This window comes from Excalfactoria chinensis, chromosome 3 (assembly GCF_039878825.1).
Source record: "Excalfactoria chinensis isolate bCotChi1 chromosome 3, bCotChi1.hap2, whole genome shotgun sequence".
NCBI lineage: Eukaryota > Metazoa > Chordata > Aves > Galliformes > Phasianidae > Excalfactoria > Excalfactoria chinensis.
Window position 1 is genome coordinate 42174790 of NC_092827.1, and position 14154 is coordinate 42188943.

A 14154-nucleotide genomic window follows, 5' to 3' on the forward strand; every position below is an offset into this window, starting at 1 on the left:
GGCTGAAGGAAAAATGAAGCTGTCCCAAATTTCTTGTTGCTTCTCTACGAATAACTGTGGTTGCTGAAGCTGGACAATCATTCTCTGATCATGCTTCTGAAAACTGCTTATTTACTGGGGATTTTCTGCCAGCTACTCATCCACTTACAGTCCTTAGGCACAATCAAAACATGTTTGCTCTAGGGAAAAAGAAACATTTCAGTGCAATCAAGCGCATCTGGTGTAACTAATCTGGGTTAATCACAGCAATGTGAGGGACATAGAATATGCATCACAAACATGAAAAAGGAAGAATTTTCAACATGCTTTTCAAACTGCACAATAATTTCTCTTAATTATCAACCTAACATAAATTGACTAAACTTATTCGTTTTTATAAGTCTTAGTATTTCTGTCATACTCAGGAATGTGAAAGAGAAGCTACATTTATAGAACTCTCACTTACATTAACCAGCTGCTTAACGGAAAAACAAGCCATCATTCACATTCCTCCTGAAACTTGAGGGCGGTAAATACGTTTTCTTGACTATTTTGGTGTCCAGCCTGGGAAGACATTCCATTTTTCTGTTCCAACAAATCCTGAAAGCATCTCCTTTTTATGTGACGGTCATGGTTTCACTTAAAACAACAATTAATTTAAAACTAGTCAGAGCACGATCACTGTGATTTCAAGAATTCAATGTGAATGAGTTACATAATATCAGCAATCTTCTGTCTGGAGCTCACTCCAGTAGCATGAAGCGCATTTGCTGCTGCAGAGACCTGGGTCATTTTTTTTCTTTTTTTCCTTTTTCTCTTTTTTCTTTTTCTTTTTAAGACCTCGCCTGAAAACTAGACTAATAAAAACAGAATAGTAAAATACTCTGGAACAGTAAAATTTTGCTGTTCTTGACATCCATGAGCAAAACAGTAATATCCTGTGAAAATAACATAGTGCTTTAAAAAGGTGCAATATACCTGTATAGCTAAACTGGTTTGCCTAGTATAAAACTAACTATATACAAGCTTGAAAGCCTGGGAGTTCAAGATTTTAAAACTTTAAAATCCCATCAAAGAGATTGAAAAGACAGATTTATGGCAATCACTACAGCATAAAGGAAGGTGCACCAGGAATCCTTCAAAATTCCAAAGGTTAAAGAAGTTAAGTGCTGGGTTCAGATCAGAAGGGTTCATTAGAGTAACCACAATGGAGCACATGCAAGGGCAGGGAGGAAGGAAAACTTCACGAGAATCTCCTTTATGGCAATAAAGGGGCAGGGGGAAAAAAAAGTCTTCAGTAAGTAAAGTTTTCCTTTTGCAATTGTGAATTTTAGTTCTGCATCATAGTTTGTATTTTTGGTTCTTCTCATCATCACAAACTTCATATTGCTGGAGTCTTCTGGCTTTTAGTCCATTCCTTTTTTGAGTGCAGTCTGTTAAGCCTCTCAGTACCTGTGAGACTGGTGAGATTGATGATACTGAGAGCTCTGCTGAGATGATGTGGAATAGCCCATTGTACTCTGGGACTGAGAAGATCCCTGAATGTTGCTTTGGTAACTCAGGCGTGAGCTGGAGTGCTGGAGAAAAAAGAGAATGGGATCAGGGAAATAAAAAACAGCCTGTTAGGACTGAGCAGCACAGGAAATTTTCAACCTCTCTGAAGCTCATTAAAATCTGGCTGCTGGAGAAACTAACTGAAAGGTGTTACTGTCTTAAGTCCTATGAACAGGTTATCAGTCTCATCTGTAATCAGACTTAACTCTGCATGTTAAAAAATAAAAAATAAATTAAAAACAATACACCATGTCACTGGCAGACATTTAAAAGTACAGCACATACACATCAGTTATTTGAAGCACAAGCACACAAAGAACATGTCCAGTAAGATAGGACATTTGTCCAGGAAAATGATAATATAAAATATTATAATTTTAGGTGAGTCTTTCAACCTGTTGCCTTAACTACTGGAAGAGAAAACAGCTGCTTAGTGCTGGGCACGTGTGTGTTCAAATCTATATGTAGATGCTAAACGTTTTTTTCCTCCATTGTTTGAGATGTTAGCTGAGAGGACCTCAACTTCAGCAACCCAAATTCATGGATTATTCGTGACCTCCAGAACATTTAATCTGCATGTTTATTATCATACTATTCCCTGACAAGAATAAATAACGAGCTGCAAAATCACTTTGTATGAAAGGTACTGCTTAATGGATGGGAGACTCTCTAGCAAGGTAAACCCTACAATCCAATCCACAAGAAATGACAGTCCACGAAAAAAAACAACACATCTATTCACAGACAGCAAGCCTTTTGTTTTCAGCCAAGTTAAGTGCAGACTCAGGCATCTTTCAGTAGAGATTTCTGTTCACTGTCTAGGGCTTGGTTCTACCTGCCTATGCCTTAGAGTCATCAGAAAGACTGTGTCAAACAATGATGATCTAGAAAGAGTATTAAAATCCTACATTCTGATTAAATATCAAGATTAGGAGTTATGGAAAACATCCAGAATATTTGAGTTCTGAAAAGAAAGCCCACAGATACAGTGGGTCTGTAAGAATATAACGTTCTCCACAGAGAAGACAAATCAGTTGTCCCATCTAACCATCAGATCCTAACTACGAATGCTGTGAAATGGTCTTGACAGCTTTTCAGCCAGATGAAGAAGAGCAAGAACCTAAAGTTCAGGCACTGTCAAAACATTTCTGCCCTTTCTTTTCCTGTACATTAACTTTATATCTTTAATTTCACATAAAATTGAAAACATACTAAAACCTAAAACTACTGCATTATTTTTTCCATGCTCTGTTTAAAGACAGGAAATTGAAGGTTGACTTTGAGGTGAAGGACAGTGATATTAGGGAGAGATAACTGTCCAATCTTCCAGACCACTGTATCTCAATATAATATCAATATAATCAATATCAACTTCACTTGTTTGCAAGGGTCAGCTGGGGAGAGGACAGTGCAGCACACTAGCTTTGAAAGAGGTATCTCCCTGTGGCACATACACTATCGATAACCAGGCTGTGCTTGGACTGTGCAATTAGAGTGTTTACAAAGTATCTGAAACATACAATTTGCCACAAAATTTTGCAACTTTTAACAGGAAAGAAAAAGAATTACGTTAAATACAGTGATCTTATAGGAACCAGTTCTGGATGAAAAACATCACCTTATCACATTAAGCAAAAAACCTGAGGTTATTTAAGCAGCACTCAGTAAAATTCAAGACAGAATTCCCATTGTGATTTGTAAAAGTAACACACACCAATGCTGATGAATCACAAAAGAAATTCAACAGAGACATCAGATAACCAGCTAAATGAAACTCAAAGCAAAGCAATTCTTCCTCCTATTTTCAAGTTAGAATATAATGGAATAAAACTGACACATAGGAGCACAGGAACACATTAACTTGCTCGTGCTTATTTTTATTCTGCAGAGAGATTTATTTATTTATTTATTTTAAATTATTATTATTATTTTCTTTTAGAACTAAGTCAGACTTGGACAAATTGCAAACATTCCTTCCTGGAACAGAAGACTGTCAGCTACAATTTAAGGGCAGAGAGCCAGAGAGAGCCAGATACAAATTTAAAAATGGATAATCAGAGTTTAGCAAGTGATGTAAAGGGAGCACACAGATCATTATTTTGCTGCCTGTGCTGTTAAATCCTAGAAGGAAATGGTCATGGGAGGTAAAAAAGAATTTAACCATCTCAAAAAAAAAAAAAAAAAAAAAAAAAAAAAAGAGAAAAATTAGATTTAGACTGCTAAAAAACTTGTAAGGTGGAAACTTGCCAACAGTTTGGAGAGCTGTGTAAGGATTCTGCAATGTACATCATCTAATGCAGCACATCAGCTCGCAAATGCAGATCAAAACAGGCCAGCCATAAATACTACGTAGTCAGACAGCTGTAGCGATCTGTCCAGACTTCAAGCCCGCCTGGAACTTTTCAAAAAGGAAACCTTGTTGTCTTTACCCTTACATTGCCCTCAGTACCTGCGTGATAATTTGTAATTAGAAGAGTAAAACAGAAATAGGAGAAAAATGTCTGGCACTGAGAAATCAGTTGTGTGTGGAGGAGGTACGGGTGGAGAAGCCAAAGCAATTGCAGAGTTGCTTTGTTTTGGTTTAAAGCTGTTTATATTTAAAATAGCCCAAAAACATTTCTTGAACGTGGTGCACTCTTGAGGGTTGGTAGCAAGCAGAATCCCCAACATGCTTTAAAACATACCTTTACTAAGCTACCTTCCTGTTATCTGATTTGAAGAACCTGGTTGAATCAACTCTTTGGACACTTAGTGTCACTTTTTCAGAGGAAAGCATCATAATTCTATTAAGCAGAGACAAAGGTGTAGGTCCAAAAACAATTCAGTGATACTTCTTTTATGTATGAATGCCACTGAAGCCAAAAAACATGAAAGATATTCAACTCCTGCCACAACAGAAATTACACATTCTCATGCCCTGCTTCAGCATGATTCATACTGAAGAACCAAACTTGTGCTATCATGTAGTTTAACTTTAGAAGTATATTTAGTAAGATACTGGAACAAACTACAGAATTGTTCCATATGTGTGATGATATGAGGTAAAACAAAGCAGAAACCAAAGGGGAAAGCCTGGCTCTAAATTTGATTTGCTTCCCAGGAACTGCCTCTCACACAGGATTTAACCTTGCCAAGAGCCAAGTATTTTGAATGTGATATGATGCAGCATTTACATTCATGAAATAGTTGCAGTGGCTTCGCTAAGATTATTCTCAAATAAAGCTACACACATATTTACATGCTTTCCTGGAGATGTTGAGTCTTCAACACTTTAGAAGGAGAAGCAGATGTAAATCATTTTGTATTGGAAATTACTAACCACAGCGCAAAACCTTTTTACTGCCCTAATAGGCTTCATTTTTATCTAATATTTTATCTTCATTTTTATCTAATGTATCAGAGCACACATGCTAAGGTTACAAGGAAAATTCATTAAAACATGACTTTTATTTTTACTGCAGTGGGGAACAGAGAAAACAACATTTTGCCTCCACTCAATCAGAAAAGGCAGAAATTCAAGAGGTACCTGATAATCTGAAGGCATGACAGGCCCGCCTGAGTTAGCGCCTGAAGGCCCTATGCGTGGTTTCTTGTTTGGAGGCACCTGGTTGAGGCTGGAGTCCTGGCTGTGCTGGAGTCCCGCACCCGCGCCCCCTCCGCCTGCACCCGTGCCCCCAGCCGTCCCGTTGGTTTGGGTGCTGTTCTGCTGCTGCTGCTGCGGTTGCTGCGGCGCGGCCTGCGGCTGCTGCTGAGGTGCTGTTTGCTGCTGATGTTGGTTCTGCTGCTGCTGATTCTAAGGGTAGAAAGAAATGACAGCACACTGTCATTCGCTCTGTAGTTGTTTGTGATCCTGAGGGAGTCACTAAGCCGGGTGCCACTGTGCTGCTGGAAAGGCAGCGGGCCCACATGCTCGCCAGGAAAGCAAGGCCAGGTAATGCATAAAATGAGCTCCCTGCGCGCTCCTGCCTGCCTCAAATTGGGGTATCTCATTTGTGGCTCACTTCTTTCCGTTGCGGTTTTGTGTTGTTTTTTCTTTGTTTGTTTGTTTTTTAACAAAGCAGGATAGACTAGAGCTGGCACGACAGCTTAGTGATTGCTGCAGCTAGGCAAGCACTTCACCAGAGTAACAGGGAGCAGGATGGAAGGAGCTATTTTTAAGCACTTAATGAGCAGAATCAAAGCGCCCCAAATTTCACCAGCTCTCAGTGGCAGATGTGGCGAACCACAATACATTTTCCTAAGTGCTTTAACAGCCCCATTCACTTAGAACCAAAACCACTTTTCCAACTTCCACAGATGATGCACTGCAATAATCCAAAGGAGGCTGGCAGCGCTACCATCAGAAAGGTAAGCAAACCAAGACCAGAAACATTACATCATCTCTTCCAGTTACAAGGAAATTCTGTGGCAGAACCAAAAGCAGGTTCCATTACCCTTTTTCTCTCTTTCTTTTAAAAGCACCTTGGAAAGAGCGGTACACTGGGAACACAGTCCAGCATGGTACCTAGCTACAGGGTCTGAAAATCTTACTGAGACAGCAGAAAGTGACAAATGACCAGAGAGAAACAGCTGAAAATAGAAGAGAAGGACAAAGGTGAGATAAGAATCTGGCATGAGAAAGAAAAGAATAGCAAAGGAAGAGAAGTCAGGCAATTAATACAATACCATGGCCTAACAGGGAGAAAGACAGAGCAAAGTGTTACAGAAGGGAGGAAAAAAGTTAAGGAGAACACAGAAGCAGAAGAGTAAAAGATGCAACTGTTCTGGTTTCATAAGCTATGGACTGGAAAAAGTATTAAGGTCTAGAGAGGATAGAAAAGTAGCAAAATTGCAACTCTTCTCTCCATGGTTAGACATTCACAAGGAAAGACCACCTGTGTTTGTCTGCTTTTGAGCACTACAGAAGACTCCTCCAAGAAAGGAAGCAAGTAAGAGAACTGCAAAGAAAAGCAACTGTGCTCCTAATGTCGGGTATGCAACTTGTTCATCACAGAAAGCTCTGCAATTTTCATGTCTTGAATCAAAAATCCCTACAGTTAAGTCACACCCCCCAATCATAGTGTACTGCATGGGAGTGTGGAACATTTCAAGACCGTCTTTTTTCCCTGTGATATCTGCTTATGTAATTCTCAAAGGTTTGGTATGGCAGCCTTTATTACATCCTCACATTATCAGTTAATCAGAAATCATGACAAGCAACTGCCACTAGCACTAAATTGCTGATGCTCTCATTCACAGCAAGCCATTTCAGTTATCTCAGAAAAATGACATGAAAATCTGTATCTATGCCACTCATCACAACAGTTTCCCAAGATATATTCAGATCAAATTTGCAACAGTGTATGCATTTAAAATCTCAAAGATCTTAAATTTGCCTCTTCAAGGGTGGCTGGATGACATGTATTTCCATTTCACACTGAGCAAAACCAGTAATATATCCTATCACTAGTAATCCTCAAATGCCATCTCAGTCAGACTCTGTTTCTACGGAGATTTAAACTGTAAGAAGTTAAATAAGAGTTTGAAACAGGCTTGTCATAGAACGTGTTAAGAAGTAATTTATCTTATAATAGCGATTTGAGCTTCACATAGCAACAAATGCCAATGACTAAGGCAATATCTGTGCTAGATTCCGAGACCTGTATTTTCAGAAGGATGCTGGGATGTGAATGAGGTGGTTGCTACCTTTGAGAGCGGAAAAATTGCAATTTTTTTTTAAATTATAAGGAGATAATGGCAGGAACTCTTCAATTAAGAACCACCATTTGCAATAGTTGTAATGTCTGGCACTTTGGACACTCGCACAAAATTTTCTTGACTAGTATGAGCTGGCTCTTCCATGCAGCTGCTACTTCGAGTGCCCTGGTAGAGACTGAAGTCTACTCTGACAGATTCTGCCTGGGGTCTAATTGCACCACCCTAGCACATGGGAACAGCTCACATCAGCAGAAATACCTGCAGATCAGCCTAGTTCACAGTGGTTCCTAAACAAAAGACTTCTCCAAAGTAAGTAACGTATGACCACGATGCATTACTGAGACACAAATTACCAAAATCAAATTCTGGTCCTGCCTAGAAACAAACCAAAGAGAACCTGCCAAACAGAATGATTTCATTTTGTTTTACAAACACTTGTTTAAGCTTTGCTGACTAACAATTAACAGCTCTGAAAAAAGGAAGTTTGTGTTAAGGGTTACTCAAGTAAGATTCAAGTTCCAAATAAATAAACACAGAGAACTCTAAGTCTCCAAAGTACACAAATATTTGGGGCTTTAAAAACAAATCAAATCATACACCATAAAAAATAAATAAACAAAAACAGTTTTCACTTGCATCATCATCATAAACAAAGCACAGTACAGACTCAGTCTGTAGAATATTCTTTACTTCCACATTTTCCGCACTCTTAGAACAGATTCAATGAGTGTTTGACTCATGTATCTTATATTACCTACGTGGTCTGGAAAAGGTTTTAGTTGGACTGTACGTAAATACGTGACCGTCCCCAGCACTCCAGCACTCTCAAAGATCACTTACACAATGACTGTTTTGAATATAAACATTCCATTGTTTTTTTCCTCCCAGGACTCCCATGAAAATGATATTTACTTTTAAATACACCGACCTCACAAAAGCCAGAATCACTTCATAAGTCTTGTTCTTATTTTTAAAGTTGTGAGTTAGAGAAACGCCAGTAACTACAATACAATCAAATCAGAATCATGACTTTCATTGTATTTTTGCTTAGGTTTGTTTCCTCTCTTTGAAGAACTATCTGGACAAAAAATAAAAATAAAATAAAAAAATCAGGATGTGACCATTTGTTCTCAGTACAGAAGTACCTACAATACAATGCACTGAAAACAAAATCTTCTGTCTAAAACGTATTATTGCAGCCATGCTTAAACCCAGCTAGTTTCTCACTTCACGGGGAAATTTTGAAAACAGAAGATATGTGTAATCAAAAGACTTCTCAAAAACAGCAACAGTACTTCTATGCAGCCCTCAGACAATTACATTAGATGGCTGTTTTCTTCACATGCTACCTTTATGTTACAATTGGTGCCTCAGCGAGCACTTGCAGTCAAAATAACAAGCTGGTTCATACACTACAGCACTACTGTCCTGCCTTAGCACCAAGATGGAACTATCACTTTTGTCACGTAGCATAGCCAAACCAGACACACAAAGCAAGTTATATATGTTGCCAACACACCAAAATTTACTACACATACAAACATGTTCTCACTCATGTCTAAGGAGCTATGGGAAAGAGGGTACTCAGAGTAAATTGTCACTACAGAATAGCTCATACTCTTTATTACTCTTTTGTCTGAGGGCCCTTAAAACATGATCAGGAAACTGTGTGCAGACGGATTAAATGTTCTGATGCAATGCCAGAAGGCTGCCATTATTTACTTGAGACCCAGACAACCACCTACTTTCAAATGGCTGGATGCATGCCAGTTATACAATGAAAATTCCATTATTTTCTTGTGATCACAACACATTTTCATTGCATGACGCAGGATGAGGTAGGCAAGGCTCTCCTGGAATGACAGTGACTGAAAGCAGGCAGCTGCTGACAGAACTCAACTAGCTCAGTGCCCACATGGCAGGGGAACCTGGTGGTGACAGCACCCAAGACACCCCAAAGTGATCTGTTACTTTTAATCTTTTAATTTACTAGTTTTAATGTGGAAGAAACATAACTCTTCCTTATTTCATAGTTAAAAAAAGAAAAAAAGAAGAAAGGGAAAATCAATTATACCTTATCCCCTTTCTCTTCAGGTTCATCTTCATTGAGGAATTCTCGCTTGGGATATGGAATCTGACAGCCAGCAAATACACTGGAACACAGCAGAGACACAACAAATACACACAACATACTTTTATTTAATGCTATATTAAAGGCATGAATATAACACAATTTAATTTCTATAATTTCATGGCTTCTGTTTCCATGAGCAAGCAGCACTGGCTGCACTCAAGACAGCAGCAGATGCTGATCGTAATAGCAAATCTCTTTGCTGTTGGCATGAGGCCCTCATTTAGAAATCATGGTATGGCTGAACAAGCTTGAATGCGAGTATGACCACTCGTTGCTTCAGATGGCAAAATAAAGTGCTGTAGCAGCCAGATGTTACACAACACCTGGTTGGAGCACGCATGGCTCATTGAATAAAAGGGCCTGATCCAAAGAGAAATAATGTCTTGCGAGTCCTTGCTTGACTTCCAGTGGTCTGAAATAAACTTGCCAATCATGACTACACAGTTATGCTCAATTAGCTTCTCAGATCTTGTTTAGAGAAAAAAGCTTCTAAATTCATGTGGCTAATAGGGCTTAGAACATCCCTTCACGTTTATGGCAGATAAATCATCACAATGTCTTACTGTCATTCGTGAGGTGCTATAGTTCCACATAGGGTAGTCTAAGCTAAACACTACATGGAAGATCATTGTTAGATGCTGACCACTATCAGTTTCTTAGATCTCAGTGCTAATTGCTGAAGGCATTTAAAATAAAACAAAATCAACATGGTATTACTATGTAAGATTTCTCAACAGTGCTTTATCTAGCAGTATTCTGGTTTATCCAAACAGAAAAAATAAGAGGAAGAAAAAAAAAAGAGAACCATTAGTCTCAGCTAGACTTCATTTGCACTCTAGCGACTGTTCCCTTCTTTCCGTGTTTGATGCCTGCTAGTTGAGGAAGCAATGAAAGCATAAGAAGAAGCTTCCCTGCATTCAGATTCTGCAGATCATAATGCTTCTGAAAACTGGGAATAGAAATCAGAAGGCAAAGTTCTGTCACTAGCAACGGCATATATCATTTGAATATTTTCTTACAGTAAAATATACAGATATATAAAATCTGTACTCTCAAGCCTTTCAAACAAGAAACCTGTGGGATTTGTGGTACTCATTGATGTCTCTTCTCTCCTCATATTGTTATGTCACTGCACAAAAGGGCATGGGAACAGACTGTAGATCAAGAGAACTGCCCTAGGCCTAGGGGGAGCACATTGAAACCAGGTAATGGAGAGCAGAGCTCTGTAAGGCTGTGCAAGGCAGAACAGGGAGCCAATTAATTCTCTAAGTACTGCAATAATACTGGCTTTGATAGCACATTCAGAATTACAACACTCATGTAATAGGGGGTTAATGCTCACAGCCAGTCAAGGCATCAGTAAATACAGAATCTTCAGGGCTATGTTAGCAGTTTCTACTGAGCATACCAGAGCTACTACTTGTGGACACATGCAGACATCTGTGAATTTTCAAGCTGCCATCACATACCAGGGATTAGCATTTAGCAGAAAGCCAACCTCCTTGGAGAGCAGAGAAATGGAATACATACTCTGATGTAGGCAGAGGATCCTCTTGAAAGTAAGGGTCCTGCAAAGCCTGCTCTGAGGTAATTCTCTTTGTAGGGTCCATAGTAAGAAGTTTCTGAAGCTGTAAACAGTAAAAATAGCAAAAAGTTTATCAAACTATCACTTTCCAAACTTGCAACTTATGTAACTGTTAAATTATCCATGGCTTGTCCAGACAAGCCTAAACTATCACTTCTTGCAAAGCTAAGTTCCCAAGAACTAGATCACACATTCCCAAGAGCTACAGAACACTATGGCTGCAAATGTCTCTCACATAAGAAACACTTAAGGGCAGCTTGCAGTATTAATTGCTAAGGCTGACACACTGTCCTAAAGCAACATTAAATTTGTTTATTACATGTTCATAAAGCATAATTTCTAAATACTGGTGGCTGTTTTTTCATGTGCATAACTTTTATTCTGTTCTACAGCATGGCACAACAGGAGAACCGTGTCAGGAAAGACTGAATATGATCAGGACGCTACATTTCACTTTGAATCAGAAACGAAAATTCCACTCATTCTGTCACAAGTTCCAGTTCCACTCTAATTGGTATTGAGAAAGAGGAGGAGTACACCCTTCCCTCTTTGTTGAGCTCAAATTATATTGTGTGTATCCTGCTCTCACATAATGCCCTCCTAATTCAAGTTAGCAACAAAGACAAAATTCCTTCTAGAAAGAGTATCAGAATTCTCAATCTTCCAAGCTTCCAACAAGAACACTCTGGATATCCAGCAAAAAAAGGACCATCTGTCACCCCCATCATAAAACTGCCTCTAAACATTGTTTGTATCCTTTGTCTTTCAAAGAAAAAGCTATTGTAACCACAACAGAAAATCTAAAGACATCCAGAACGTTTAAGTGATCTGCTCACTCTCTTAATAATTCCCTCCAACCCAGATGATAGAATGTCAGTCAGCAGCATTGCACAATATCCTGTTTTTTGGTAAGGGTCACTTTCCATCCTGCACTGGTCTATTTGGTATCATGCTCACCCATACTGTGTGCACCACATATGCTGTATACATTAATGCTAAGTCTTGACCAACAAAGTTTACAAAGCAGATGTCTTCAGAGGTCAGCCACCTTGCAAGGTGGAGTTTACCTCAAGAAATAACGTAACTACCTTTGATATGGACAAGAAGTTTCAGCGATCATGTTTCAGAACACATACACCTTAAAGCTCATTACAGATGCATTTCTAATCTCTTGATTTGGGAGACCAATGAACACCTTATCTTTGAGCTCTGCTGTTTTGAGGATCTTTCACAAGATAAAGCAGGTACTGAGCCTTTTTGCTATAGAGTGGTTGTGGTAATTTAGGTACCTGTACCTCCTCAGTACAGTAATGAGAGGTATCAAAATAGGTGTTAGTGACCTGTGTATTCTAATTCAGAGCTCTGGCAGGCTCACCTATTTGAGAACAACTTCCACCTCTGTGGTCAACAGCTAAACCACACCTGCTCAGCCCTGATTATTAATAGGGAGAACTACCTTGGCTAAGAGAACTAAGTCTTCTACATGATGTTTAGTGAACAGCCCTTAGACCTCAGAAAATTTCAGTTCTCATCCTCATGGCTATATAGACGAATACACAGGTTACCAACTATCTGTTTCTTTATTCATCTTGTAATAACCCTGCCTGACTAATTCTCCATGATGAAAAGTTCTTTTTATTTTTTTTTTCTTTTTTTTTAATATACATTTTTGTCACCTTATGGCTAGTTTTTTACTCTTCAGAGATTTGATTAATATTTTCTTCTGGAAAAGTGGCCCACCTGCCTTCAGCTCAGTGTTCACAAGATTAATTAGTGTTAAAATCTAATACTTCCTTCGTTGCCCTTCCATAAAAGCAGGTTTTCTGGTGGTTTTCACCTCTTCTTCTGAAAGAAGAGAAATTCAGGTACTAATTGTTACAACTGTGGTCTTTCCAAATAGACTTTTCCTCAAGATTATTCCCATTTGTGTCCAGTAAGCTGAGTTCAAGAAATCTTGATTTTCATGGAATCTCAGACTTCTTCTGTGAATGTTTTCCTTCACACACAAAAAAATCACGATGTTTTGGTATGTACCCTTTACCTCACACAGGTCTTTAGCTTGAGAGCTTTTCAGCTCTCTGAAACAATGTGGAACCGAGGGTTATGTAATAGTAACCTATTTGTATAGTAGATAACAGTGCAAGGCTGGGTTTACAAATTCCTTGTAGATCAAAACTACGTAAAAGCTTCAGCTCGAGTATGAGCAGTTCAAGCATAATCTCAGCGTGGATGTATATAAAGAAAACATATCTCAAAAATAGCAAGTTAGTGATAAATGGTTTTTCATCAGTGTTCAGAAGAATGAATTAGAAGAACAGACGCAGATATTAATATTAGAAATACATTTCACTCCTACCATCATAGTGATTTTCAATTTGTGCTTACCAAAAGAAAGACTTTGCTGTCAGGCTTGACTTTGTGTTTCTCCATGTATTTTATGAGGCTACTATTGGCATATCTGAAAAACATTGTTCAAAGTCATTTCTGAAATAACAGAGCATTAAGAATATGGAACTGTACCACTAATCACAAAACATCAGCCTTTAATAAGTAAACCGTAGAAAGAACTGCTATCAGAACACACGTCATAGTTATCAAGCAGTTGACACTTTAAGTATGCTTTCCACTATCAGAAGTAGTAACAACAGTGTGCAGATTATTTCCATGGAGCATGCAACTTTTTATAGCGTATGGATAAGCTGTTGACATTGGCATATGACAGAGAAACTCAAGCTGAAGTTCACGCTCTAGTTTTCCAAAGCAACTCTGACACAGAAAGTGCCCAGCAGTTCATAACAGTTAGGCTATTGTTTGCAGCTGTAACTGAGAAGTTAACCATCCTTTTTCCCTCAAAAGAAAGAGAATCCTGAACTCCCTAATCTTTGTCCCCTGCATTAGAGCAGAGACTGTGTTACTCCTGACACCCTTTGATCTACCACCACCACTAATTTGGTTAACTTAGCCAAAGCACCTGGCAACACTAGAAGTAGGGAATTTTCATCCCTGACAAGCTTTACATCACAACCTATTGACTGCATTGCCTTCTGACCACTACTGTACTGACTCCAGATCTCTGCTGGTCAGAAGGGCTAAGCAGGTGCTTACCTATTCCTTCTCACACAAATGAATTAAGTTATCTTGAACACCTGAGTTAAACCAACCTTATATATGTATGTGCTTGCCATAGATTAAATGTCACAATGAT

General features: G+C 38.8%; 1 protein-coding gene across 2 annotated transcripts in view; it reads right to left on the reverse strand.

The window, feature by feature from the left end:
* Positions 1–814: 814 nt before the first annotated feature.
* Positions 815–14154, reverse strand: part of CDK19 (cyclin dependent kinase 19) — a 105974-nt gene continuing 92634 nt past the window's right edge. For both annotated transcript variants that reach the window (XM_072332596.1, XM_072332595.1), the window contains exons 9-13: positions 13335–13407; positions 10895–10992; positions 9305–9383; positions 5060–5326; positions 815–1556 (exon numbers count right to left, since the gene is read on the reverse strand). In XM_072332596.1, coding sequence (XP_072188697.1) covers positions 1425–1556; positions 5060–5326; positions 9305–9383; positions 10895–10992; positions 13335–13407 — 649 coding nt within the window. In that variant the 3' untranslated portion in view covers positions 815–1424. The remainder of the gene's footprint in view (positions 1557–5059; positions 5327–9304; positions 9384–10894; positions 10993–13334; positions 13408–14154) is intronic.